At 50.6% G+C, this 24,851-nt stretch overlaps 1 protein-coding gene across 5 annotated transcripts in view; it reads left to right on the top strand.

The window, feature by feature from the left end:
- The window catches only part of SAG (S-antigen visual arrestin), a 39,171-nt gene that overhangs the window by 13,159 nt on the left and 1,161 nt on the right, over positions 1-24,851 (top strand). For 2 of the 5 annotated variants that reach the window (XM_069585326.1, XM_069585320.1), the window contains 12 exons: positions 345-405; positions 2,824-2,868; positions 5,043-5,236; positions 6,502-6,561; positions 8,226-8,302; positions 9,335-9,470; positions 10,477-10,561; positions 12,714-12,786; positions 15,172-15,309; positions 17,387-17,464; positions 22,063-22,118; positions 24,730-24,745. In XM_069585326.1, coding sequence (XP_069441427.1) covers positions 345-405; positions 2,824-2,868; positions 5,043-5,236; positions 6,502-6,561; positions 8,226-8,302; positions 9,335-9,470; positions 10,477-10,561; positions 12,714-12,786; positions 15,172-15,309; positions 17,387-17,464; positions 22,063-22,118; positions 24,730-24,745 — 1,019 coding nt within the window. Of the gene's footprint in view, positions 1-344; positions 406-2,823; positions 2,869-5,042; positions 5,237-6,501; positions 6,562-8,225; positions 8,303-9,334; positions 9,471-10,476; positions 10,562-12,713; positions 12,787-15,171; positions 15,310-17,386; positions 17,465-20,209; positions 20,234-22,062; positions 22,119-24,729; positions 24,746-24,851 lie in introns of all 5 variants that reach the window. The other 3 variants (XM_069585304.1, XM_069585309.1, XM_069585302.1) reach the window with 2 other exon arrangements.

Here is a 24,851-nt window from a genome sequence, read left to right as displayed (position 1 = left end):
CTGGTTGACAGACCTGAGCTCGGTGGGAAAAGGCGGGGAGAACAGGGTCTTCCCAAAGAGATGGGAAGAATTCCTTGGAGCCGTTTCGGAGGCTGAGAAAAGACCACACCTTTCCCGCAGTCCATCATCTCTGCCTACAGCCTTGCCTACAGCCAAGCAGGGCGAGAGGAGGACAGGGAGGCCGAGGACAGGGAGGCCGAGCAGCAGCGCCAGGTGCCTCCTCTTCTCCAAATGAGAGCAAACGTTTCCGTTGTTGCTGTTTTTCCTTCTTTGGTTGTTGCTGATTTTTAACGTGAATGCCTTCGGGTATTTTGACCATTGAGAACCCACCTCTGTTCTCACAGGTGACCATCTACCTGGGGAAGAGAGACTACATAGACCACGTTGAACGAGTAGAGCCTGTGGGTAAGTCGAGTTTGGGGTGAGATTCTTTTTAATATATTTATTTATTTATCTTGCCTGCCCTGGGTCTTTGTTGCTTTGCACAGGCTTTCTCTAGTTGCTGCGAGCAGGACTCCCCTCTAGCTGCTTCTCATCTCGGTCCTTCTCTGGTTGTGGAGCGCGGGCTCCAGGCACGCTGGCCTTGGTAGCTGCAGCCCTCGGGCTCAGTAGCTGTGGCACACAGCCTTCGGCTGCTCCCTGGAGTGCGGGAACCTTGCCAGACCGGGGACTGAATCAGGGTCCCCTGCACTGGCAGGCAGATTCTCATCCACTGAACCACCAGGGAAGGTCTGGGGTGAGATTTTAATGCTGGTTTTCCTTTAAGTCACCAGACACCTACTAGTTTTGTGTTTTTTAAAAAAATCTGACTTTGTTAATAATCTAATCAAAGAAATATAAATTAAAACATCATCCAGGTGCCACTGGCTGATTGGGGACAATTTTAAAGAGTGTGAGAGAGACAAAGGACGCATCTCTGGAGTATATAAAGAAAGCTCAAAACTCACCAGTTTAAAGAGAAAACAAGATCCATTTAGGAAATAGACAAACAAAAGGAAAAGACATTTCATTGAAGAAAATATGAGTGGCACTGAGCACACAGAAAAATATTCAACAACAACAGAAAAAGAAACATGTTCAACAGCATTAGTCGTTAGAGAAATACAAATTAAAACCACAATGAAATATCATTATACGCCTGTCAGAATGGCTAAAATCGGAAACAGTGACAATGCCAAATGCTGGCGAGAATGTGGAGACACTGGATCACTCAGGCATTGCTGGTGGGGACGTAAAATGGGACAGTCACTCTGGAAAACAGGTTGGCAGCTACTTTAAAAGCTAAACATATACTTATTATATGACCCAGCAATTTGCATTCCTGCACATTTATCTCAGAGAAATGAAAGATTATGTTCACACAAAAACTTGTATGTGATTGTTCACAGCAGCTTTATTTGTCATGGCTCCAAACTAGAAAGAGCCCAAATGTCTCTCAATAGGGGAACGAGGTTAAACACGCTGGGGCGCGTCCGTGTCTTGGGATACCGCTCGACAGTGGAAAAGAGCGAACTCCAGGGACTTCCCTGGCGGTCCAGTAGCTAAAACTCCGGGGTTCCACCGCAGGCAGCATGGTTTCCATCCCTGCTCAGAGAGTTAAGATCCCACGTGCAGCAATACACTGTCAATTTTTTTTTCAATTTTTAACTTAATTTTAAGTTAAAATTAAGTTAAATACCAAGTTAAGTTTTAATACCAACCCATGCTACAGCTTGTAAGTGTCAAGGGCGCTATGATGAGTGGAAAGCCAATCTCAAGAGCCCATATGCTTTATGATTCCAATTATAAAACACCTTAGAGACGACAACACTATAGAAAAGGAAAACTGAACAGTGGTTTCAGGGGGCTAAGGTTGGTGGAGGGAGGTTGGTAGTTGGGTGTGACTACAAAGGCTCAGCCCAGGAGGGAGATCATTATGGTGAGAGGACAGTTCTGTGTCTGGACTGCCGTGGTGCTAACACAAAATCTCCATTTGATAAAATGACTTAGAGCTATACACACACTGTATCCATATTGACTTCCTGGTTTTGAGATTGTATGCAATTATCTACGGTAACCATTGGAAGAAACTGGATAAGGGATACATGGGGACCTCTCTGTGCTATCTTTGCAGCTTCCTGGGAATCTATAATTACTTCAGCTCAAATTGTCCTTTTTTCTTTTTTTTTTTTTTAATGTGTAAAAGACTGGCAATTTAGGCAGTAAGTTGAGCATGTCCTTCAGCAATGTCCTTTCTAGAAGGTCATTTGGCAGTTATATTATCAAGAGCCACATTCAATGCTACCATGGATAGAGATTTACCTATAAGGATGTTCATTGTGATTTAATTCTAGTGGGGAAAATCAGAAACATCCTAAATGCCCTAACAAGAGAAGGTTGATAAAATAATTTATAATACATCTGTTCATTGGAGCAAATGTGTGGCCATTTGTTCCAGTTTAAGTGATTAATACATACTATGTGAGTGTGTATGTGTGTGTGTGTGAATAGATGCTTGCAATATACAGTTGAGTGAGGAAAGCCGTGAACTGAACAGTATAGTAGGATCTCATTTTTTTTTAGTGAAAACTTTTCCATAAATGCATCTAATCTGGAGAAATTGTTCTGGATCAGTATCTCAACAACGGGTGTCTCTGGGTAGTGGAAACGGGGTGACTTTTTTCCCTTTGTTTACTTCCGTTTCTAAGGTTCCCGTAATGAATATGGATTCCGTGTGGTATGCACACACACACACACACACACACACACACACACACACACTTCAGGAAGCCTCCAGCCTCCTCCACGTCCTCCACCCTCACTGTTCTCTCTCTCTTGGTTTAGATGGAGTCGTGCTGGTGGATCCTGAGCTCGTGAAGGGCAAGAGAGGTGAGGGTGCTCCTCCATCCTCCAGGCAGTGGGGGTCTGGTCTCGGCTCGCTGCCGGAAGGGGATGTGTGTGTGTGTGTGTGCGCGCGCGCAGGGAGAGGTGGGGAAGCCCTTGCACACCCATTCTCGCTGCCAGGGCCTCGGGCCTCTCACCCACACTCCCTCGTACGATCCTCGGGACACGGGCTCTGTCCACAGCAGAGCCCGCTGTCCACATCTCCCAGAAGGAGGTGGAAACTCAGGGAAGCCACTTGCTCGAGCCAACCGGATAAGGGATGGCAGACGGAGCCCGGAGCCCAGGGCTGCCCCTCCGCAGACTGCATGCTCACGCCCCTCTCCACCATATCCTGTGGTTCCATGTCCAGGCAGACTCAGGAGGGCTCCTTTCTAAGTTTACCTGAAAAGTGAGGAATGGAGGCTGCTGGAAGACAGAGTTTTTTTAAGCTGACTCGGGTGGTTCTTGGCTTCCCAGGTGGCACTCGTGGTGAAGAACCCGCCTGCCATTGCAGATGTCAGAGACCTGGGTTCCCTCCCTGGGTCGGGAAGATCCTCTGGAGGAGGGCGTGGCAACCCACTCCAGTACCCTTGCCTGGAGAATCCCCATGGACAGAGGAGCCTGGGGGGCTGCAGTCCATGGGGTCGCAAGGAGTGACAGCACACGCTGGTGGCTGTGGACCGCGGCAGCACAGCACGCTCAGTGATCTCTGGATGCTGTCAAGTGTGTGGCGAGCAATTAGATGCTGATAGCGGTTGTGTAAATTAAATGAGAGCCCATCTGAGTTATCACTCGGTTCCATTCAAAGCATGCCTCTTAGAGTCGTTGCTATCGGCAACCCGCAAGGATTGCTCCTACCCCTGGATGTGCTCTGGAGTATGTCAGTTGTAGGGCTCTCGGCACCCCGGGGACAGGGCAGAAACAGGCTGACAACTGCCCTCCTCTGCTGTCTCTGGCTCTCTCTGGAGTGCCCTGCTCCTCTCTTACACCAGGAGGAGCCCAGTTCCAGCCCTGAAAGCCCACGCCCTTGGCCAGGAAAGCATTTCCCGGAGAGGCAGGCATAAATCCAGGTCATCTCTGGGCACCTTGTTCCTACAAATGTCGGCTGAAGGATAAGCAAGTGATCAGTGACTCTTCTGAGCTTAGTGCCGAGGGGAACTTATCCTTGAGGTGGACACAGACAAAATCCTCAGCCCACGGCTCCTGAGGACGTGGGTGGACGTGCTTTCCGTTCAAGCACAGGGCACCTCATGTGGTTTTATTTACCACATTAACGACAGCTGTAAACAGTCCATCCTCAAAACACATGTCGTTGTTCAGTTGCCAAGTCATGTCTGACTCTGAGACCCCATGGACTGCAGCATGCCGAATAGTCCCTCACTATCTCCTGGGGTTTGCTCAAGTTCATGTTCACTGAATCACTGATGCCATCCAGCCATCTCATCCTCTGTCGCCCGCTTCTCTTCCTACACAAGACGTGTAGTCTCATATAATTTCTCTGGTCCGCCGGGGGCCCCAGGGACGGGGGAGCCTGGTGGGCTGCCGTCTATGGGGTCGCACAGAGTCGGACACGACTGAAGCGACGTAGCAGCAGCAGCAGCAGCAACCACAATTTTCATAAGTGCCGATGATTTAGAGAAAGCTCAATGAAGTTTCCGAGCCATGTGAAAAGACGGATTTCATCTGGGACTTGGTTTCACCTCTCCACCAGGTCCCTGAGCACCGGCTCACTCCCCTAGTGGCCACGTCCAGATCAGGCAGTCCTTAGCTTTGAGTTCTACTCCCTAGAGCTGTTTCCCCTCTGCTTCTCACCTTCGCTCTCAACTGTAGACAGACCTCCCGCCCTCAGACCCCAAGTGACCTCACCCTGTTGAAAAGCCTCCTGAGGCCCCTGAGCTGGTGGATCAAGAGGGAAAGTGGGGAGGCTGTGGAAAACAGTGGAGTCAGGAGACAAAACCTGGCCCCTCCAAGGGGCCTCCCCGCCCTCCGAGCCAGCCCTTTGGAGTAATTAACGCAAGCCAGAGGGAGGGAAGGGCCAGCTGGGTGGTGAGGTCCCCAGGTCCCATCCCCTCGGGATGCTGAAGGTTGAATGCCGAGACCCGTAGGCAGGCGGTGTCAGCCCAGGCAGGGGCGCCAGGCTGACCGACTGGCCAAGCCCACCCTTCTTGTCTCTCTCCCAGTGTACGTGTCTCTGACGTGTGCCTTCCGCTACGGCCAGGAAGACATCGACGTGATCGGCCTGAGCTTCCGCAGGGACCTCTACTTCTCCCAGATCCAAGTGTTCCCTCCCGTGGGGGCCTCTGGCGCCACCACGAAGCTGCAGGAAAGCCTGATCAAGAAGCTGGGGGCCAACACCTACCCCTTCCTGCTCACGGTGGGTGACGTCGCGCCCCGCCCCCACCGCTGCACAGGTTCCTTCCACCCCCAGCGCCTTGTGACGTGACCGGTGGCCAAGGAACGGGGCCAGAGTAATGGCTTCACAAGCACGGGCCTTCAAATTGCACCCTTCTAGCACGGATGAAATTCTAGATTGCCTGGGCTGTCATTGTCTGTTTTTTTAAGTCCTTGAAAATAGCCTCCTAGCCTTTGAAGGCACTGTTTCAACCTACAGTTTAAATATTTAAACTGCATCCGACCACCTAATTATACGTGCGTGTCACGCCTTCACTTGCTAGTCTATAAAAAGAAAGAAGTGCCCCTCAGTTGGCCCTGAGGAGTTTCTAAGCAGGCAAGAGTTCCCCGTGAGCCAGGAGATCTTAGTGAAATGAGATCCTGTCTGTAGCCTTGAGCACAGCCTGGGGGGTCATGGAAGAGAAATCCCTGGTGGAACAGAGGGACCCTGGGGCCAGAGTGCCCGCCTCTGATGACTCCATCCTGGACTTGCTGTGGGGGTAGCTACCCTCTTCACTAGCATGTTTATGGGCCTTAAGATTACATATTCCTCCAAAGTTATACGATTCAGGCTTAAAACGGCAGGAGATTCTGACGCAAGCTACAACCAGAAAGAACCTTGACAACGTGATGCTAGGTAAAAGAAACCAGTCGCCTAAGGACAAATGCTGTGTGATTCCACTTACATGAGGGATCTAGAGGAGTTAAATTCGTGGAGACAGAAAGTAGAGGGGTGGTCTCCAGGGCATGGGGGAGGAGGGAATCGGGGAATTGATGTTTAATGGGTACAGAGCTTCTGCTTGGGATGACGGAAAAGTTCTGGAAATGGATGGTGGCGACCACTGCAGGACAATGTGAATGTCCTTACTGCTGCTGAACTGTATGCTTAAAATAGTAAGGTTTATGTTCTGTGTATATATATATTATATATACACACATTAATATATAATACACGCACATATATATGTATATATGGGCTTCCTAGGTGGCACTAGTGGTGAAGAATCTGCCTGCCAACGCAGGAGACACAGGAGACCCAAGTTCAAGCCCAGGCTCAAGAAGGTCCCCTGGAGGAGGAAATGGCAACCCACTCCAGGATTCTTGCCTGGAGAATCCCTTCTTCAGAAGAGCCCGGTGGTGCAGTCCACGGGGTCACGAAGAGTTGGACACGACTGAGCGCGCACGCGTGGTGGAAAACATGTGGAATAACGTGCTCTGAAAGAAATGATCTGTTGTTTCTTCCCACAGTTCCCTGACTACTTGCCCTGTTCGGTGATGTTGCAGCCAGCTCCGCAAGACGTGGGCAAGGTTGGTTCCAGAATGAATCCCAGGGACTCATTCATTCCTTCGAAGGACTTTTTACAATAAGCTTTTCTCTCTCTCTCTCTCTCTTTTTTTTTTTTTTTAAAAGAGGCTTTTTAAAATAGCCTCTCTCTTTTTTTTTAAACAATCTGTTTTGTTTATTTATTCTTTAAACGTTTTATTTTGTATTGAGCTATAGCCAATTAACAAGCAAGGTTGTAATACTGTAGCTTTTTGTTGTGGAAGAGTTCAGACATACCCAAAAGTAGAGAGAATGTGTAATGAATGAGCCTATCACTTGCCTTGGGCATTTCCTAACCATGAGCAGCCCTGTGAGTGAAACAGACGGTCTCTCTCCTCCCTGAGAAGGCTTGTGAGCTGGTCTAGGAGCACACACAGGAGCTGGCCAATGTGAATAGAGACAGAGAAGCACTAAGCATTTCACAAGGAGGGAACAGCACATGCCCCAGGTGGACAGGTGGGAGAGCTCGGCCTGGGCGGGAAGCAGCATGGGGTGGGCGTGGAGTGGCGCAACGAGAACACAGGGCTAAGAACTCCAAGTGCTGGTGGGTACGGATGCACATTTATTTTCAAGCCAGGTTTTAGTGTTGTTGAGATTCCACAGTTTCACAAGACCAGTAGGGCTGTGACTGACGTGCTAGCTGGTGGAGGGCCCATCCCCACGCTGGTGCCCCCATGCCCACCCCGTCATGTTAACACAAGAGAGAAGGAGGTTAACGCACGGTGGGGGATCATGCTGGGGCCAGGTAGGGGGCAGGCAGATGCATCTGTTCCACCCGTGCAAGATTTTTTAATTTCGTTGATTTAAAATTCAGGAGCCTTCGCTCCAAGTTCCATTTCCAGCTTCTCTTCAGAAGTTGGGAGAGCTGCCAGCGCCAGGTCCCCTGGCAGCCTGGCCACGTTTGGCTGCAGCCACAGTGCAGCTGCCCGCCGGGGTCGGGCGTTGGAGCCCTAGCACGGGTGTCCGTGGGCCCCCGAGGGGCCTGGGAGCACTGCGCCTGTCCCCCGGCTGCAGGCAGTGGACCGTCAGCAACAGACACGCACGGCCACTTCTGAGGACAGCTGACCGAGGGTGGGCTGGATGCCATGAGAGGTGGAGGGAGGCGAGGACCAGTCAGGACGCCTGACTCACCCTCTGCAGCTGCTGGTGGGGCATGTCCTGCAGGCTGGTGGCCTTTGCTGGGGCCTCGGGGCCCATGGCATTCTCCTTGCACTAATGCCATTATTTCATCATGAGCACACTTCCAGATCTAGTCTTTATTTTTTAAGTTTTTTTTTTTTTTTAATGTGGGACATTTTTAAACTCTTTATTAAATCTGTTACAATAGTTTTAAATTTTTTATTTTATTTTTCGGCTGTACTGGGTCTTCATTATGGCCTGTGGGCTTACTTGCCCCATGGCATGTGGGATCCTAGCTCCCCGCTCAGGGATTGAACCCTTACCCCCTGCAATGGAAGGCGAAGTCTTAACCACTGGACCACCAGGGGTGTCTCCAGATCTAGTCTTACTGGTGCAGCTCTGAAAAGAAGATGGCTGATGTAGAAAAAAGAAAGTGCCACGAAACATCCCCCAAGTGAGCTGTGACCCCATCCAGCTCTGGAAGGGAGGTGCAGACCGCAGCTCTGTCTCATCTCTTGCCCCCTTGCAGAGCTGTGGGGTCGACTTCGAGATCAAAGCATTCGCCACGCACAGCGCAGATGTGGAAGAGGACAAAATTCCCAAGAAGTAAGAGTGTGGCTGTGGGAATAGGTGAGGGGTCTGGGGTTAAGGGGTGGGGGTAAGAAACCGCCCCTCACTTTATGTTTGCGAGATGGACTCCTCCCCCTAGGCTGGACCATCAGGAGGGACCATCTACACATGGGGTGGGTGTCCATGGCTGACCATCTAGGGGGAACGCAGCAGAAAATGACAGGAGCGTAACCAACCTCAAGGGTTCGTGTAAGCTCCTGAAGGCCTCCACAGTCCCTTGAGTTTCCTTCTTCTTTTGCATTTTGTTGTGGTAGTGGTAAACTACACATAACATGAAGCTGACCATTTTAACCATTTTCAAGGGTACAGCTCAGCGGCATTAAACATAGTCATTACCTTGTATAACCACTTGTACACTGTCTGCTACCTATATATAGCATTTGGGATATAGATGATAATACATATGGGATATATATATATATATATATATATATATATATATACACATGATACATCTATCCTGAATGCTATATAAATGATGATAGCATTTCTGAAATACCCCCAAACTATCTGTATCCCAAATGCTATCATCACCCCAAACAGAAACTCTGCCCACTAGGCAGTGACTCCTGTCCTTCCGGGCCCTGATGCTCATTTTTCTTGTTCCTGAATGAGGTTTCCAACAGTGCCCTCAACGCTTGCACCCTCATACTCAGCATTCACACTCAGAGGATGCCTGTGCCGAATGGCAATGACAAGGCATCAGATTTGTAGAGAGTTCTGAAACGTAATGTAGGCACACATTCTTACCGCAGCTTCACCCCAGAGGAGCCTGAGCCAGTGTCCTCACAGAGGGTGAGAGGGACCCTCGGAGGGCGGACTGGTCCACACCACCCGCCAGGCCCCGGCCCCCAGACCTGACCCGGCTACCAGTCCTGCATCCATCGGGAGCATCCCCGAGGGATCCCAGTCTGGGGATGAGGCAGGGGGCAGGGGGGTGACCTGGTAGGCTGTCCCGAGGAGGCCCAGGTGCTGATCCTGGGACTGTCCATGATGTCTCATCCGCAGGAGCTCCGTGCGTTTGCTGATCCGGAAGGTACAGCACGCACCACGTGAGATGGGTCCCCAGCCCCGAGCCGAGGCCTCCTGGCAGTTCTTCATGTCGGACAAGCCCCTGCGCCTCACCGTCTCACTCAGCAAAGAGGTGACTGTGGAGCCGGCCTGCGGGAGCCCGCCCAGGCCCTCAGCTGGGGGTGGGCTGCGGGCAGTCTTGGGTGTAGTGGTAAACACCAACCTATGAGGGTCAGCGAAGATGACCCTGAGACTAGGGCCAAACTGGCTTGCATTCTACTCATCATGGGTCCCAGCAACCTGGGGGAGGTTTGCCCCCCCACCCCCCCATCTCTGCCTCAGGGAGCATCTTAGTGCGGCGTCAATGGGTGTTACAAATTGTTTGCTTCCCTCAAACTGAAGTTGGGCAGCAACGGCGAGGGGGTGGCCGTGTCACGTGAGAATGTCATGGCCGAGAGGTGAAGAACTGCTGGCCAGGGCTGTCTCTGGTCCCTCTGGTCAACAAGGGTCACGCACACATTGACACAGCCCAGCAGACCGTATGTGTGCATGTGTGTGTGTGTACATGCGTGTGTGTCTATGTGTGCATGAGTGTGCATGTGTGGGTGCGCTCGCTTGTGTGTGCACGGATGTCTGCACATGCATGCGTGTGTGTCTATGTGTGCATGAGTGTGCATGTGTGGGTGCGCTCGCTTGTGTGTGCACGGATGTCTGCACATGCATGCGTGTGTGTGCATGCACGTGTACGTGTGTGTGCGCAGCAACATGCCCGTCTGCTATAACACGGAGTCACCACGGGACGAGCCCCACCTCTGCCCCCTCACCACATTCTCCTCTCTTTTCACTCATTCTGCCCCAAATAACTTCCTGATCCCGCTCAAGCGCCCTGGGGCCAGCTCTGCGTGACACGCAGGACTCGGGCGTTCTGGCTGGAGCCCACGCCGTTGCCTCGGCCTCCCACACACGGGGCAGAGCCTGCTCCAGACACATCCCCACAGGAGCCACGATGCCCTCACCTTGCCTTCCTCATAAGCGTGGGAATTCAGCCACTTTGCCTCCAGTTAAAGGCCTGGGATGAGTTCAGAACGACATGACCAGGCTCTCTTCCCCTTTTCTGTCCCATCTGCTAACTTCTTCAGATCTATTACCACGGGGAACCCATTCCTGTGACCGTGGCCGTGACCAACAGCACAGAGAAGACAGTGAAGAAGATTAAAGTCCTAGGTAGGACCTCCCGCTCCACGCTGGACGGCAGAGCCTCCCAAGCCCCAGTGGCCGTGTTTCCCGGGCCTCTCCTCTGGTCTCTCGGGACCTCTGGGTCCTTGGAACCTCCCGTTCATCTCTGTTGTCAGGGCAGCAGGACCTTAGAGGAGGAGGTCGCTTAAGTGTCCTCTCTGTAGCCTCCTGCCCAGCTTAGAGCCGTCTTCCATCCTAGGACAACATCCCCGACAGCACGTCTTCCCGTCCTTCCTTGTCCCGCCTTCCTGGAGGGTCCAGGTCTGGGGGGAGGGGGGGTGGGGGAGGGGTTTCCTTTCTGCACAGAGTAGTGGGAGGGACCTGGCCTTCCCCTGCGGGCTCGTGCTGTGCACATCCTCTCAGAATCTAGCGGGCAGTCACAGCAGGGCTTCCTGGTCTGCCTTCCCGGGTTTTGTGATCTGTTGATTGAGCGCACTGGACATGCTTTGTAAATGGTCATCCCCACTGTCACTGCTGCTGTTGTGGCGCCATGTGATGGCCCGGCCTCCCATGTATTCGGGAGAGGGGCCTCTGACTTACTGGTCCACTGGTCGAGCACACTGCCTCAGGTCAAAGGGCGTCAAAGTGAGGGGGGGATACTCTGCGATCTCAGCCTCATGTGGGCGAAGTAAAAAGACGTTATAGAATGACCTGGAAGGGAAAACTGTCCATCCACTTCTTCCTCAGGCCCTTGATGACTGAGATAGAGTTAGGGTAACCACCTGTCTTGGGTTAACCAGGACCAAGGACTTCCAGTGCTAAAACAGGCCAGTCCCAGGCAGACTGGGACAGCTGGTCACCTAAGTGTCATCCACTACATTCTTCTCTCCCTCTTATCCATCATAGATAAGGCTCAGGAATCGGATGCACTCATACTGAAATATTCTAGATTTTTCTTAATGCTAATATACATGTTTACATTAAAGCTTTGTTTTCATGTGAGTTTAGTTTATATGCCTTTAAGTCTCTGTAGGACCCGGCATGATTATTTAGCATGTTGTATGTAGTGTCCTGGAGAAGGTAATGGCAACCCACTCCAGTACTCTTGCCTAGAAAATCCCATGGACGGAGGAGCCTGGTAGGCTGCAGTCCATGGAGTCGCTAAGAGTTGGACATGACTGAGCAACTTCACCTTAACTTTTCACTTTCCTGCATTGGAGAAGGAAATGGCAACCCACTCCAGTATTCTTGCCTAGAGAATCCCAGGGATTGGGGAGCCTCGTGGGCTGCTGTCTGTGGGGTCACACAGAGTCGGACACCACTGAAGCAACTTAGCATGTAGTGTTCCATATGGTATTTCATAAAGCAGCAGGACGGAGAAAGTACCATTTGATAATTATTTTTTAAGTTGTTTCTCAAAATTCTATGAATACTAACATCTGAACCCCTAATGTTTGAAAGAAGCTGTTGAATTTCTGAAGCCAGATATTGAGAACTTTGTATGGGCCTAGCGCTGTGTTGATCAGTTCACACAAATTATTTCTTTTGATTCTCAAATTTTATTTTCATGGAAATTAAAAACCATCTCTTTGAGGGCGTCCCTGGTGATCCAGGAAGCTCCATGCTTCCACTGCAGGAGGTGTGGGTTCAATCCCTGGTTGGAGAAATTATTCATGCTACAGGTGGGGCCAAAAAAAAAAATTAAAAATCACCTTTGTAATCATCACAACAACTATATAAGTTAGATGCAATTATCACCCTCATTTTGCTGATGGGAAATTGAGGCTCAGGGAAGCTCAGTAACTACCCCAGCGCTGATGGCTAGGTGGGGATTTGAGCCCAGGTAGTCTGGCCCCAGAGCCCACCTTCCTATCCACCACACCACACCCACAAACAATCGTGTGCTGCCCGATTCTCCAGGCAAGAATACTGGAGTGGGTTGCCCTGCTCTCCTCCAGGGGACCTTCCCGACCCAGAGATGGAACCCGCCTCTCGTATGTCTCCTGCGTTGGCAGGCAGGGTCTTTACCACTAGCGTTGCCTGGGAAGCCTGGCCTAGGCCAGGACAGGAATCTCAGCCTTCAAGCTGAGCCTGAGAGGTGCACTTAGATGGCCATTAGAGAGGGAAGGCCAACCAGGTCCCTGGAAGGCAGCACGCAGGACCTCACCCCGAGCCTCCCTGCGCTGTCTTCCCTTTGCAGTGGAGCAAGTGGCCAACGTGGTTCTCTACTCGAGCGATTATTACATCAAGCCGGTGGCTGCGGAGGAAACACAGTGAGTAGCGGCTTGGGTTTCTATTTCCTGGGCGGTTCCGGCTTCTTTGTCAAGTTCCCCTTTTCGGTCATTGCTGAAGAAGGAAGTAGAGCAGTCAGCCAGCTCCCCAGCTTGCCACGTCCTTCCCCTTTCCTCACTTCAAGGGCTGCAGAGTCACAAGAGTTCTGAGAGCTGGGTCGAGCTAGCAAATGATGGGGAGCAGAAAAATGAAGCCTGAATCGTCACAAGCGGGAAGGGCTAGAGCTTTCTATTGATCCTTAAATAAGTGGGTAGGAATCTGATACTGTTTCTGACCCCCAGAGCAGGTCATCAAATAACCTGTCAGCCCACATGAGGGGTCTCTATCTTTTGATCTCCACAATTTGAAAATCTGGTACCCATGACGAGGAGATTAGAATGCTATCTCAGTACTCCACCACTAGTCATGAGTGACTTTTCTCCCTCCATTGGAATAAAAATCAAATGGAAAACAAACAAACAATAAAACCCAAGTGAGAATCCTGCGATGGCTTCTTCGTGGTGCAGCAGGAGACCTGGCCAGTTTTGCTTTGTGCTAGGCACTCAGGTTCATTTAACACATAGCTTTCGGGGGGTTACCACCCCCCCACCCAGGAAGGGTCATTTGGGAAGGTGTTTTCCTGTTTTCCAAGCCCCATCGTATGACAAAAATACTCTCATCGTTGGAGGAAGGCGGTGGGGTGAGGAAAGACAGCAGATTCAGCAAGAAAACATTACATAATACTTAAAAGGCCACTTCGGGATAAAGTGTTACTTAAAGCAGAACCTGGCCTGAGTTTACATCTCAGGGGAGAGAGGCAGGAAATGAGCCGCTGACTGCCGCTGCTGGGCCAGGCCCAGGGTCAGTTCCACTTTCAGATGGCATCCTTGCCCACACCGGTGCCTGGGAGTCGTCCCGGCTCACCTGTTGGCATGTGCCCAACAGCAATAGGAGGAAATGGTCCCCAGCTGAGGTTTCCCCTAATATACCCCATTATCTGGTCCTCTTTTCAGCTCATTTTGCATCAAAGAGTCCCAGAAAACTGGACAGCATCCTCGGTACCCTCAAAAATGTGGGAGTGAAAGTGAGGCTTTGGGGGCTCTGGTGGGTGGGCCACCTGGGAACCAGGTCAGCCCTGATGCCCAAGCTGTTACCTACCATCCAGTCCCAGATCCCAAAGGTGCTGGGAAGTGGCCAGGTGGGGCTTTGGTCCAGGGTCTTGGCAGAGGCCGTCGGCCAGGGTGCAGCAGGACAGGCAATGGTCCAAGCGCAGCCCGGGGGCCTGTTTCTACTGTAGTTATCTTGACAAGGTAATTTCTGCTTCTGTCATTCTGCTGCCCAAACCAAGCTTATTAACAGAAGATTCCCCCTGGTCCCAAATGCAAGGATGTGGGCCACCTTATCTCAAGCAGGATTCTGTAAAGGGTGTGCCCAGGAGCCTCTTGTGTGCACTTGGAGGCTGGAGAAGCCACAGCCGCCTTCAGCTTTCCAGGGAGACTGAGGAGGCTGGCCGTGGGGCTGCTGTCTGTCTGGAGGCAGGCTGAGGAAAGGGCCCGAGGCTGGCTCCTGGGCAGGGCTTCCAGGGCCCTGCCTTCTCCTGGCCGGGCACAAAGATGAAGGTTATGCCAGGAACATGGCTAGAGCCCGCCTGGGCTCTGTGATTGGAGAGCCCGAGAGGCTGTGCGGCGGCTGTTAGCACAGGGCTGGGGGCAGCCTGTGGACGAGCGGCATAGCTGACTCTCCAGCCTCCGATGCTGCTCTGTGAGCCGGGGATGCTGCCCGACCTGGGGAAACCACGCTGTGGTGCCCTCCGCTGCACCCAGGCCTATGGTTTGGCAGGGGGTCCCTGTGTCTATCAGATGCTGGGGAATGCCCTGCCCGGCTGGTGATGGAGGTAATCTGGGGGAGAAAGAGCCTGTGCTGCTATGAACCCCAAACCTCCCAGTCTGTCCAGCTCACGTGGGAGACTCCCGGGCACTCCCGTCCCCCTCCTGGCTGGGACGACGCCCAGCCCGGGCTCTCTGCTGGCACTGACCAATCGCCCTGCAGCCCATCAAGTGCTTCATGCAGTCTCGGGAGGAAACTGGGTGTGGTGCCCGACCCTTGGGCCAGTCGGTCCCACTTCACCTCACAGAACATTCCAGAAATTCAGCCCTGGGAGCAGGCTGAGAAACACTCCAAGGTTGCTGCCAGCCTGTTGTGAGACGTCACTCATGCTCTCCTCCTCCTCATAAGACATGCACGGCCCCTCCGGGCTGCCTTTCCCACGAGTCGTGGGGAATGTGGATTCTGGGAACTGCGTGAGCGTAGACAAGGCCTCCTGGGGGTCCTGGTGGCCTTAAGCCTGTGAGAGCAACTGGCTAAATCCACCGTGTTTCTTCCTGCAGGGAAAGAGTGCCACCAAACAGCTCGCTGACCAAGACGCTGACGCTGGTGCCCTTGCTGGCCAACAACCGTGAGAGAAGGGGCATCGCCCTGGACGGGAAGATCAAGCATGAGGACACGAACCTGGCCTCCAGCACCATGTGAGCCCCCGAGACTCGGTGCTGGGGGAGGTGGGGGAAGGGGTCTGTGCCCCTTCTCATCCCAGTCCTGGGGTCACGGCTGGCACGTGGTGTGGTGGCCGGCGGTGCAAACCCAGCGCTCAGTGGCCCAAGTAGGGATCCCTCGCCTGTGCCTGCTATGACGTAGCAACTACAGCTCTGGGCTCTGGAGACAGCCTTGGCCGAAGCCCCGCTCCCTTGCTGACCGTCTGGGCCACTCCATCAGCTGTCTGAGCAAGGACCTCAGTTTCCCCATCCGTAGGGTATGAGAGCTGACATGGATTACAGGAGAAAGGCCACATCAAATGTGGGGCCCAGCACACAGTGAGTGCTCCAGAAAAGTCAGCTAGTACCTCTAAGAAATAGCATCAGCTAGCATTGAACTGAGTGCCTCACGAAGGATGGAAACATCATTTATTCATTTCCATCTGGAAAGGTAAGGAACAGGGGGTCCTGAGGGCTATGGACGTCAGCTCAATTTAAATGAAACTAAGCACTGATCTGCTGACCCAGCGCAGAATGTTGGGCTGAATTGAGCCAGCGGATCCAGTAGAAACTAGATCAAAGCTTCTAAGTCAAATACCCCTGTCACTCCTCACCGCCCTCTGGGGCTTCCGCTTCTGGCAGCATGTGTGCGGATGAGCCTGAGGATTGGGGGTAGGAGCTGTGACCAGGCTCGGGGCTCACTGCCAGCTCCCCATACCACCCCCACCCCCATCCTGTGTGACCCACGGCCCCAGAGATCGCCTCCAGGTGATGCTGTCAGGAAAAGCTCTGAGATGAACAGTTGGGGCAGTGAACATCAGGCAAAAAGCAGGATCATGGGAGTCAAAGGGTTTCTGAGGACGATTTTCCAGCTGGCGTGTTAGATTCTAAGCATGTCTGTGATGCTCTGGGAGATAGGCAAACAGGGAGACAACACCCTAGATCCAGGAACTCAAGGGTGAGGAATCACAAAGTTCAAAATGACATGTGTGTTTGTAAAGATCTTCTGAGATTCGTGGAGTGTTATATAAACACGCCTGTCTCTCCATGCTTTCTTTGGTAAGAAAGGTAAATTTCTACTCATTTCATGGATGAGGAAATTGAGGTTTCACCAGATGAGAGGCTCAGCCAAGGACACTGGGTCAGTCAGTGGTAGAGCAAAGCCCACCCCTAGTCCCCAGCCTCGAGTTGATGCTTTCAAATTGTGGTGCTGTGGAGAAGATTCTTGAGAGCCCTTTGGACAGCAAAGAGATCCAACCAGTCCATCCTGAAGCAAATCAGTCCTGAATATTCATTGGAAGGACTGATGCTGAAGCTCCAGTACTTTGGCCACCTGATGAGAAGAGCTGACTGATTGGAAAAGATTCTGATGCTGGGAGAGCCTGAGGACAGCGGGGGAAGAGGGCGACAGACGATGAAATGTTTGGATGGTGTCACCGACTCAACTGACATGAATGTGAAAGTCGCTCAGTCGTGTCTGACTCTTTGTGACCCCATGGACTATACTGTCCATGGAATTCTCCAGGCAAGAATACTGGAGTGGGTAGCCTTTCCCTTCTCCAAGGAACTTTCCAACCCAGGCATCAAACCCAGGTCCCCTGTATTGCAGATGGATGGATTCTTTACCAGCTGAGCCACCAAGGGATCCCAAGAATACTGGAGTGGGTAGCCTATCCATTCTTCAGCAGATCTTCTCGACCTGGGAATTGAACAGGGTCTCCTGCATTGCAGGTGGATTCTTTACCAACTGAGCTACCTGGGAAGCCCAGGAGTTTGAGCAAACTCCAGGAGATAGCAAAGGACAGGGAAGCCTAGCACGCTGCAGTCCATGGGGCTGCAAAGCGTCGGATACAAAGCAACTTAGTGAATGATGATAAATCCAGAGCCCCCGATCCATCCAGTGTCAGGGCTGCCTTCCAGCTCCACAGTGAGGACATGGCAGAACACGAATGATCTGGTCTCTTGGAGAGGGTGGTCCCCTACTTGGGGAGCCTAGGGAGAAGGGTTGATCCATCGGGTCTCTGCTTCCTACTGCTCCTCTGCATTCTTCCATTTTTCTTTTCTGTTTCAACAGCATAAAGGAGGGAATAGACAAGACCGTCATGGGGATCCTGGTGTCTTACCAGATCAAGGTGAAGCTCACGGTGTCAGGGTGAGTGTCCATGCCCCAACATGCCACCTGCTCTGTCTGGCCGTCAGCCATCTGAATGGTTTTGTTCCCCAGCGATTGGGAGACAGAAAGCAAGAAAGGTCCACAGATTCTACCCATTACATGGTAGGGTTTGAGAAAGACTCTATTTGTCTAGTTTCACAATTCTGCCTGATGTAACATTACAGAGAAAAAGATAGAAAAGCAGACTGCAAAACACATACACTACGGGTACCTCCTTGCAGTCCAAGGGACTCTCAAGAGTCTTCTCCAATACCACAAAAGCATCAATTCTTTAGTGCTCAGCCTTCTTTATAGTCCAACTCTCACATCCATACATACCACTGGAAAAACCATAGCCTTGACTAGACGGACCTTTGTTTGCAAAGTAATGTCTCTGTTTTTTAATATGTTGTCTAGGTTGGTCATAGCTTTTCTTCCAAGGAGTGTCTTTTAATTTCATGACTGCAGTCACCATTTGCAGTGATTTTGGAGCCCAAGAAAATAAAGTCTGTCACTGTTCCCATTGTTTCCCCTTCTATTTGCCATGGAGTGATGGATCAGATGCCATGATCTTAGTTTCTTGAATGTTGAGTGTTAAGCCAGCTTTTTCACTCTCCTCTTTCACTTTCATCCAGAGTCTCTTTAGTTCTTCTTTGCTTTCTGCCATAAGGGCGGTGTCATCTGCATATCTGAGGTTATTGATATTTCTCCCAGCAATCTTGATTCCAGCTTGTGCTTCATCCAGCCCAGCATTTCGCCTGACGTACTCTGCATATAAGTTAAATAAGCAGGGTGACAATCTACAGCCTTCATGTACTCCTTTCCCAATTTGGAACAAGTCTGCTGTTCCATGTCCAGTTCTGACTTGCTTCTTGACCTGCATACAGATTTCTCAGGAGTCAGGTAAGATGGTCTGGTAATCCCAACTCTTGAAGAATTTTCCAGTTTGTTGTGATCTCCCAGTCAAAGGGTTTGACGTTATCAATACAGCAGAAGTAGATGTTTTTCTGGAACTCTTGCTTTTTCTAAGATCCAACAGATGTTGGCAATTTGCTCTCTGGTTCCTCTGCCTTTTCTAAATCCAGCTTGAATATCTGGAAGTTCATGGTTCACGTACTGTCAAAGCCTGGCTTGGAGAATTTTGAGCATTACTTTGCTAGCGTGTGAGATGAGTGCAATTGTGTGGTAGTTTGAGCATTCTCTGGCATTGCCCTTCTTTGGAATTAGAGTGAAAAATGACCTTTTCCAGTCTTGTGGCCACTGCTGAGTTTTCCAGATTTGCTGGCATATTGACTTCAGCACTTTCACAGCATTATCTTTTAGGATTTAAAATAGCTCAACTGGAGTTCCATCACCTCAACTAGCTTTGTTCATAGTGATGCTTCCTGAGGCCCACTTAACTTTGCATTTCTGGATGTCTGGCTCTAGGTGAGTGATCATGCCATCATGCTTATCTGGGTCATGAAGATCTTTTTTGTACAGTTCTTCTGTGTATTCTTGCCACCTCTTCTTAATATCTTCTGTTTCTGTTGGGTCCCTGCCATTTCTGTCCTTTATTGAGACCATGCATGAAATGTTCCCTTGGCATCTCTAATTTCCTTGAAGAGTTCTCTAGTTCTCTTCAGAAAAGCATGGCAGCTGGGAAAAGAGGTCACAGTGCGTCTCAGGAGGCTCCATCCATGATGGGGGGCCTTCTCGCCCCCCAAGTCATTACAGGACTGGGGAGTCTCCTTCTCACACTACAGCACAGATATCTCATAGTTCTGAGGAAATGGTTTTCCATCTTTTTTTGAATTCAATTTCTTTCAATTTAAAAATCTCATCAAGGGACTTCCCTGGCAGTCCTGTGATTAAAATTGTGTGCTTCCAACTCAATGGGTGTGGTTCAATTCCTAGTTGGAGAACTAAGATCCCACATACCACGTGGCATGGTCTAAAAAAAAAAAAGAAAGAAAGAAATCTCATCAAAAGGGAAAAATTCAACTTCTCATTTTCCTTTTCAAATTCCATTGCCAAAGGCTCTGGCCTTTTACCTTAATGAGTCCTGGGTAGTTCAGCCATCAAGGCAAATCTATGTGTTTATTCTATAAGTCTCAGTGGACAAACAGTTCCCCAAATTTTGGTTGGGACCACAGAGTAGAACATGGGTTGATTTTGCAGATTTTGTTAACACAACATTGTAGTTGTCCTGTTTTACAAAGCGTATAGTGTTGAGACTTCCCTGGCAGTCCCATGGTTAAGACTCTGTGTTTCCAATGCCAGGGACCCAGGTTTGATTCCTGGCTATGGAATTAAGATCCAAAATGCCCTGCAGCAAGGACAAGATATATATGAAATGATATATATATATGATATAGTATCTATATCTATAAAGTATATAGTGCTTTCTTTCACTTTCTCTGAGAGGCTCTAAAACAGAGGTGAATGTAGCAGTCAAGCTAAGCGTTTAGCAGGTATTTCATGGTGACCTTTGTGGCCACGAGAGAAATTCTGGACTGGGGTTTATTCTTGAACTTTAGGGCTTAAACCTAAGTGATTCCTCTTTTTAACTAATCCGCTTGAGAAAGACATGAAGTCACAAGCAGAGAGGAATAGTGGAGTGCACCGTGAGGAGCAAAAAGATCCTGAAAGTTGTGGGTGATGAAGGGCCCGAGGGGGATGCATCCATTTCTGAATAGCGGCAAGGAGGGCCGTGTTAACACCGTGGACAGTCTCCATAGCCCCGTTTGTGTTTTTGTTTCCTAGCCTTCTGGGAGAGCTCACTTCCAGGTAAGCCTCGTCGCCATACTTCTCTGCTTGATTCCAGGGTCTGAAGGGGACAAACCTGGGGTTTAAAACAGGACAGTGAAATCCGGTTTCCCAGTGCCATGCTCAGCAACGTAGGGAAACTTGCCCGCTCACACTGTGCAAACCTTGGCTGACAGGTGTGAGGCTGGGACATTTCGTGGAGACTGTAGCTAGGTCTGCCCCTGGATGAAGACACACACATAGATTAGACACACAGGCACAATCCATGCAGTTGCCTCTGTGTGTACGCACGTGTGTTCAGGGGTGAAATATACACAACCATTTTAACCTTTTAAACCCGTGCAGTTCAGGAACTTCCCTGGTGGTCCACTGGTTAAGATTTTGTGCTTCCAATGCAGGGGGCACAGGTTCAATCCCTGGTCGGGAAACTAAGACTCACGCTGCTTGGTGCAACCAAAACAGAAAAAAACACCAAACGATAGAGTTCAGTGGCGTCAAGGACACTCGCAGAGTTGCGTGACTGTCACGATTCTCCAGTTCTTGTACCCTCTGCCCGTCCGGGAAGGACACCCCGTGCCTGTGGAGCCATCTCTCCCAGTCTCCCCACTCACTGCTCGGCAACTGCTAATCTGCCTTCACTGTAGACTCACCTCATTTGGACATTTCACATGAACGGGATCAGGCAACACTTGTCCCCGCGGGACCAGCTTCCGCTCGGCACGTTTGCAGAGCCCCTGTCCTCAGTGCTTCTCTCCCGTTTGTGGCTGAGATTCAGTCCCCGGTGCGAGTGGACCACATTGTGTTCATCCATTCACTGTGGGTGGACCCTTGGCTTGTCTCCACCTTTGGGCCTTTGTGAATAGCGACGGCGGGCTTCTATATCAGGCACACAGAGGCAGCAGGCAGACGCGTCTGAGGCAGGCGCTGGCCTTACATGCTCCGTCACTGACTCCTGTGGCCCCCCCCTCCCGCGGAGCCAGGGCAACCTCTCTCCGAGGCCCCGGCCACACGGGCACCCACCAGGGCACCTTAGCAACAGATGAGATTTGACCAAAGCGGTGACCCCAGGGTGGGAGGCGGTGGGTCCTGGGTGAAACAGGGAGTAACCCTTGTCCCCTCCCCGACCCCCCAACCCCTTTCCATTCTTCCTGTGTCCAGATTTTCCTTCTGTCCCTTCCTGACTCCCTGCCCTCCTTTTTCTGTATAAATTCCAAGCTACCTCAAAGTCCTGTAGCTTCTGGAATTGGCTGGACTCTGCTCATCACAAGGGACTGCTCTCCACAAGACCCAGGTCTCCAGCATTGCAGGCAGATTCTTTACCTTCTGAGCCACGAGGGGAGCCCAGGTGGCACTAGTGGTAAAGAGATCGTCTGCCAATGCAAGAGACGTACGTTTGATCCCCGAGTTGGGAAGATCCCCTGGAGAAGGGCATGGCAACCCACTCCAGTATTCTTGCCTGGAGAATCCCATGGACAGAGGAGCCTGGGGAGGCTACAGTCCACAGGGTCTCAAAGAGTCAGACATAACTGAATTAACTTAGCATACACTATGTCCCTAGACGTCCCACTACTTAGCATGTCCCTGAAACTAATAACCAGGAGGAAGGGGAACCCCAAAATCCTGGCCGCCTCAGCCTCGTGCAAGTGGAGTTTCCGGACCACATTCCAGGGAATACATTTAAAAATCCCTTCCTGACCACTTCCTGATTTCTGGTTTGTTTTGTTTTGGACCTCGCTGAGTCCTCCTTCAGCTGAGGCCTGGGGATCTTTCTCGAAGCTCTGCAACCACAGCTGTCAGCTGTGCATTTACAACCGTGTGCATCCTGACCGCTCTGCCTCCTTTGTTTCTAGTGAAGTGGCCACTGAGGTGCCGTTCCGCCTCATGCATCCTCAGCCAGAGGACCCAGGTCAGTCACGCCTTGTCTTGGCTTTCTCTAGTCCTTCGCCACCCGTGGATTTCTTACTTAGCCTCTGCTAGTTCTTCCTTGACCACATCTCTGGGCATGGACAGGGCCAGGCATGCGAGGTTGCTGGGCACATTCAAGTGCCCTGGGCCCTCCCAGAAACCAGGGCTCAGCGACTATGTCAGGGCGCTCGTCCAGTGGTCCAGGCGGTTTGTCCAGCTCCAGTGAGTGCCCGGAGGATGTAGCATCCTTGCTTGGATGCGGGCTATCTCGTTAGGTTTTGTTAGGAATGATTTAAAAGCAGATGCTTTGCTGTAAATAGGCTTGGGTTGAGACTTAAAGAAAATTCGGGCAAAAGATAAATTTGACAGCCTGAAGCTTTCATGTTTCATTTGGGAGCATTAACAGGAATTTAGAAAGTGAGTGTTTTTGAGAGTGGCAGTTGTGATGAGAATACAGAAGTTACTAGAAACGAGGATCAGGCTGGTATCCTAATGCCTGGGCTCCTTTGAATGTCAATCCATTGGCTCTTGCATGGATGTTAAAACCAAATGAAGCCGTGGTTGTGCAGCTCTGTGAGCAAGCTAAAAGCCAGAGGGCTTTAGCTTGTAAAGCTGTGCATGTAAATAGGTGAATTGTATGAAATGTGGATTGGACTTCTCCAGTGGCTCAGATGGTAGGGAATCTGCCTGGGATGCAGGAGACCCAAGTTTGATCCTTGGGTCGGGAAGGTCCCTTGGAGAAGGAAATGGCAACCCACTCCAGTATTCCTGCCTGGAGAATCCCAGGGACAGAGGAGCCTGGTGGGTTACAGTCCACGGGGTCACAAAGAGCGACTAAGCACAGCGCAGCACAGCTCTTTCGAAAGAGATAAGTGAACCAGCAAAATTAATATCGATGCAATCTCAGAAATTCTGAGGAAGAATTCTCCACTGTGTGTTAAGGTGGCTTAGTTGGCAGGAAAGAAAAATGGACCTGTCTGGATGAGAACCCTCCAGAGTTATAGTAATTAAGAACATTTTAAGTAAAAGTGGTGTAAACAAGTGGGGTTTATTTTTCTTATATTTTATAAAAAGCCTTTCTACACTGATAGTGAGACGGCATTTAAACATCAGAATGAGCCCCCATAATCATTTTGGCTTTGTCTCAAAACTATTTTGTCTCAAAGTATGTCTTCCAAATATTTTGGATTCAAATACTCAATGTGCTTTGCCAAAAACTTCCCTTGGGGGAAAAACACACAGCCTAACCATATTTATTATTATTATTCATTTATGCTTGTGTCATTAAAGCACTATTTTAAACTCTGTGAGATTGAGATGCATTCTGGTCCCTTTCAAGGACATTTTAAAAGGCCGTTTTAAAACTATGACCGGAGATGTCATCGCTGGTGTCAGATCCTTTTCTGGCCCTGTGAACAGACTTTAGGACTTCTCTTGGGGGAAGTGGGGTTATTCCTTTCCTGGGTATGACGTCTTCATGTTCCAGTCATTATGGCCCTTACAATGAGCATATTACAACATCAAGGCTAAGACAATGATCTTTCATACTGTCAGATTTCAGGGAGAAAGAACAAATTACCCCCACGGACTAGGGGTTCTGATTCCCTGAGGTTTATGCGTCCCAAGTTTAATTTGCAGATGCACGCTCATATCTCTCTCACTAGCCTGGTCCCCGACTCCCTGAGTCTAGACGAGGAGATGCTAAATAGAGGAAGCATAAACTAGACGAAGGCCTGCCAGGGCTAGAGGCCAAGTGATTTGTGTGCAGTAAGTGCTAGAGAAATGCTACTGAGTTTTTACTGTCCTCTGTTTAGAGCATTCTTACAGAATTCAGGTGTTGACTCTCTTCAAGGCTGATGGTCGCACTTAGTATAATTTTATGCTCAGCACTGAAGGGGGGCGTCCAGGATGGTTCTTGCCCAGTGTTGCTTTGACGCATCAGCCTCTCGGTAGGTCCCCTCACCCTCCAACAGCCACTGGGGTGCAGGTTCGCTGTCAAGTCCCAGGACTCACCCCTAGAGAGCAGGATGTGGAAGGTGGCCCCGGTGTACTTCCACATGGGAAGTGGGCTGTTAACAGCTGCCGGGGGCTCTGACCTGGACAGGGTCCAAAGGACATGTCGTAGGGAGAAAGGTTTTGAAAAGAGAAGCCAAGCAGGGAGAGGGTCTAGAAGCAGGGAGAGGGTCTAGAGGTGAGGTTGTGGCTGTTCCATCTGGGGAGGTGCAGGTTGCGGGGGCAACTTTTGGAGGAAACGATGGTTAAAAATGCAGGGAGAGGGATGTCCCTGGTGGCCCAGGGGCTAAGACTCTGTGCTCCCAATGCAGGGAGCCCAGGTTCGATCCCTGGTCAGGGAACCAGATCCCACGTGCCGCAACTAAGACTCTGAGCAGCCAAATCAGTAAATGACTATTTTAACAGAAACAACAAAAATGCAGGGAGAAAGGCCCTCTGAGGGGGACCTGGCCAAGAAGCAGGAATGACATGCACTTTTCATGAAACGTGTTTCTGGACCTTTTATTGCTCCACCTGTAAAGTGACCTATTGAAGGAAGAAGAGTTCTGCTAGACAGGACAGATGCTAACAGATGTCTCTCCTCTCTTCCACGCTCACAGATAGCGCCATGGAAAGGTGAGCACTACCCGGCATTATCCCCGTTCTGTGACCTCCTCCTCCGCAACCCTAGAGCGAGCCTTCACACTTGCGTGTGTTTCTTCTTCTTTTTTTGAAATGCAAG

The sequence above is a fragment of the Ovis canadensis genome, chromosome 1 (assembly GCF_042477335.2).
Source record: "Ovis canadensis isolate MfBH-ARS-UI-01 breed Bighorn chromosome 1, ARS-UI_OviCan_v2, whole genome shotgun sequence".
In the NCBI taxonomy this organism is placed as follows: Eukaryota; Metazoa; Chordata; class Mammalia; order Artiodactyla; family Bovidae; genus Ovis; species Ovis canadensis.
The sequence above is the reverse complement of the archived record's forward strand: the minus strand, read 5'-3'. Positions and strand labels throughout refer to the sequence as shown.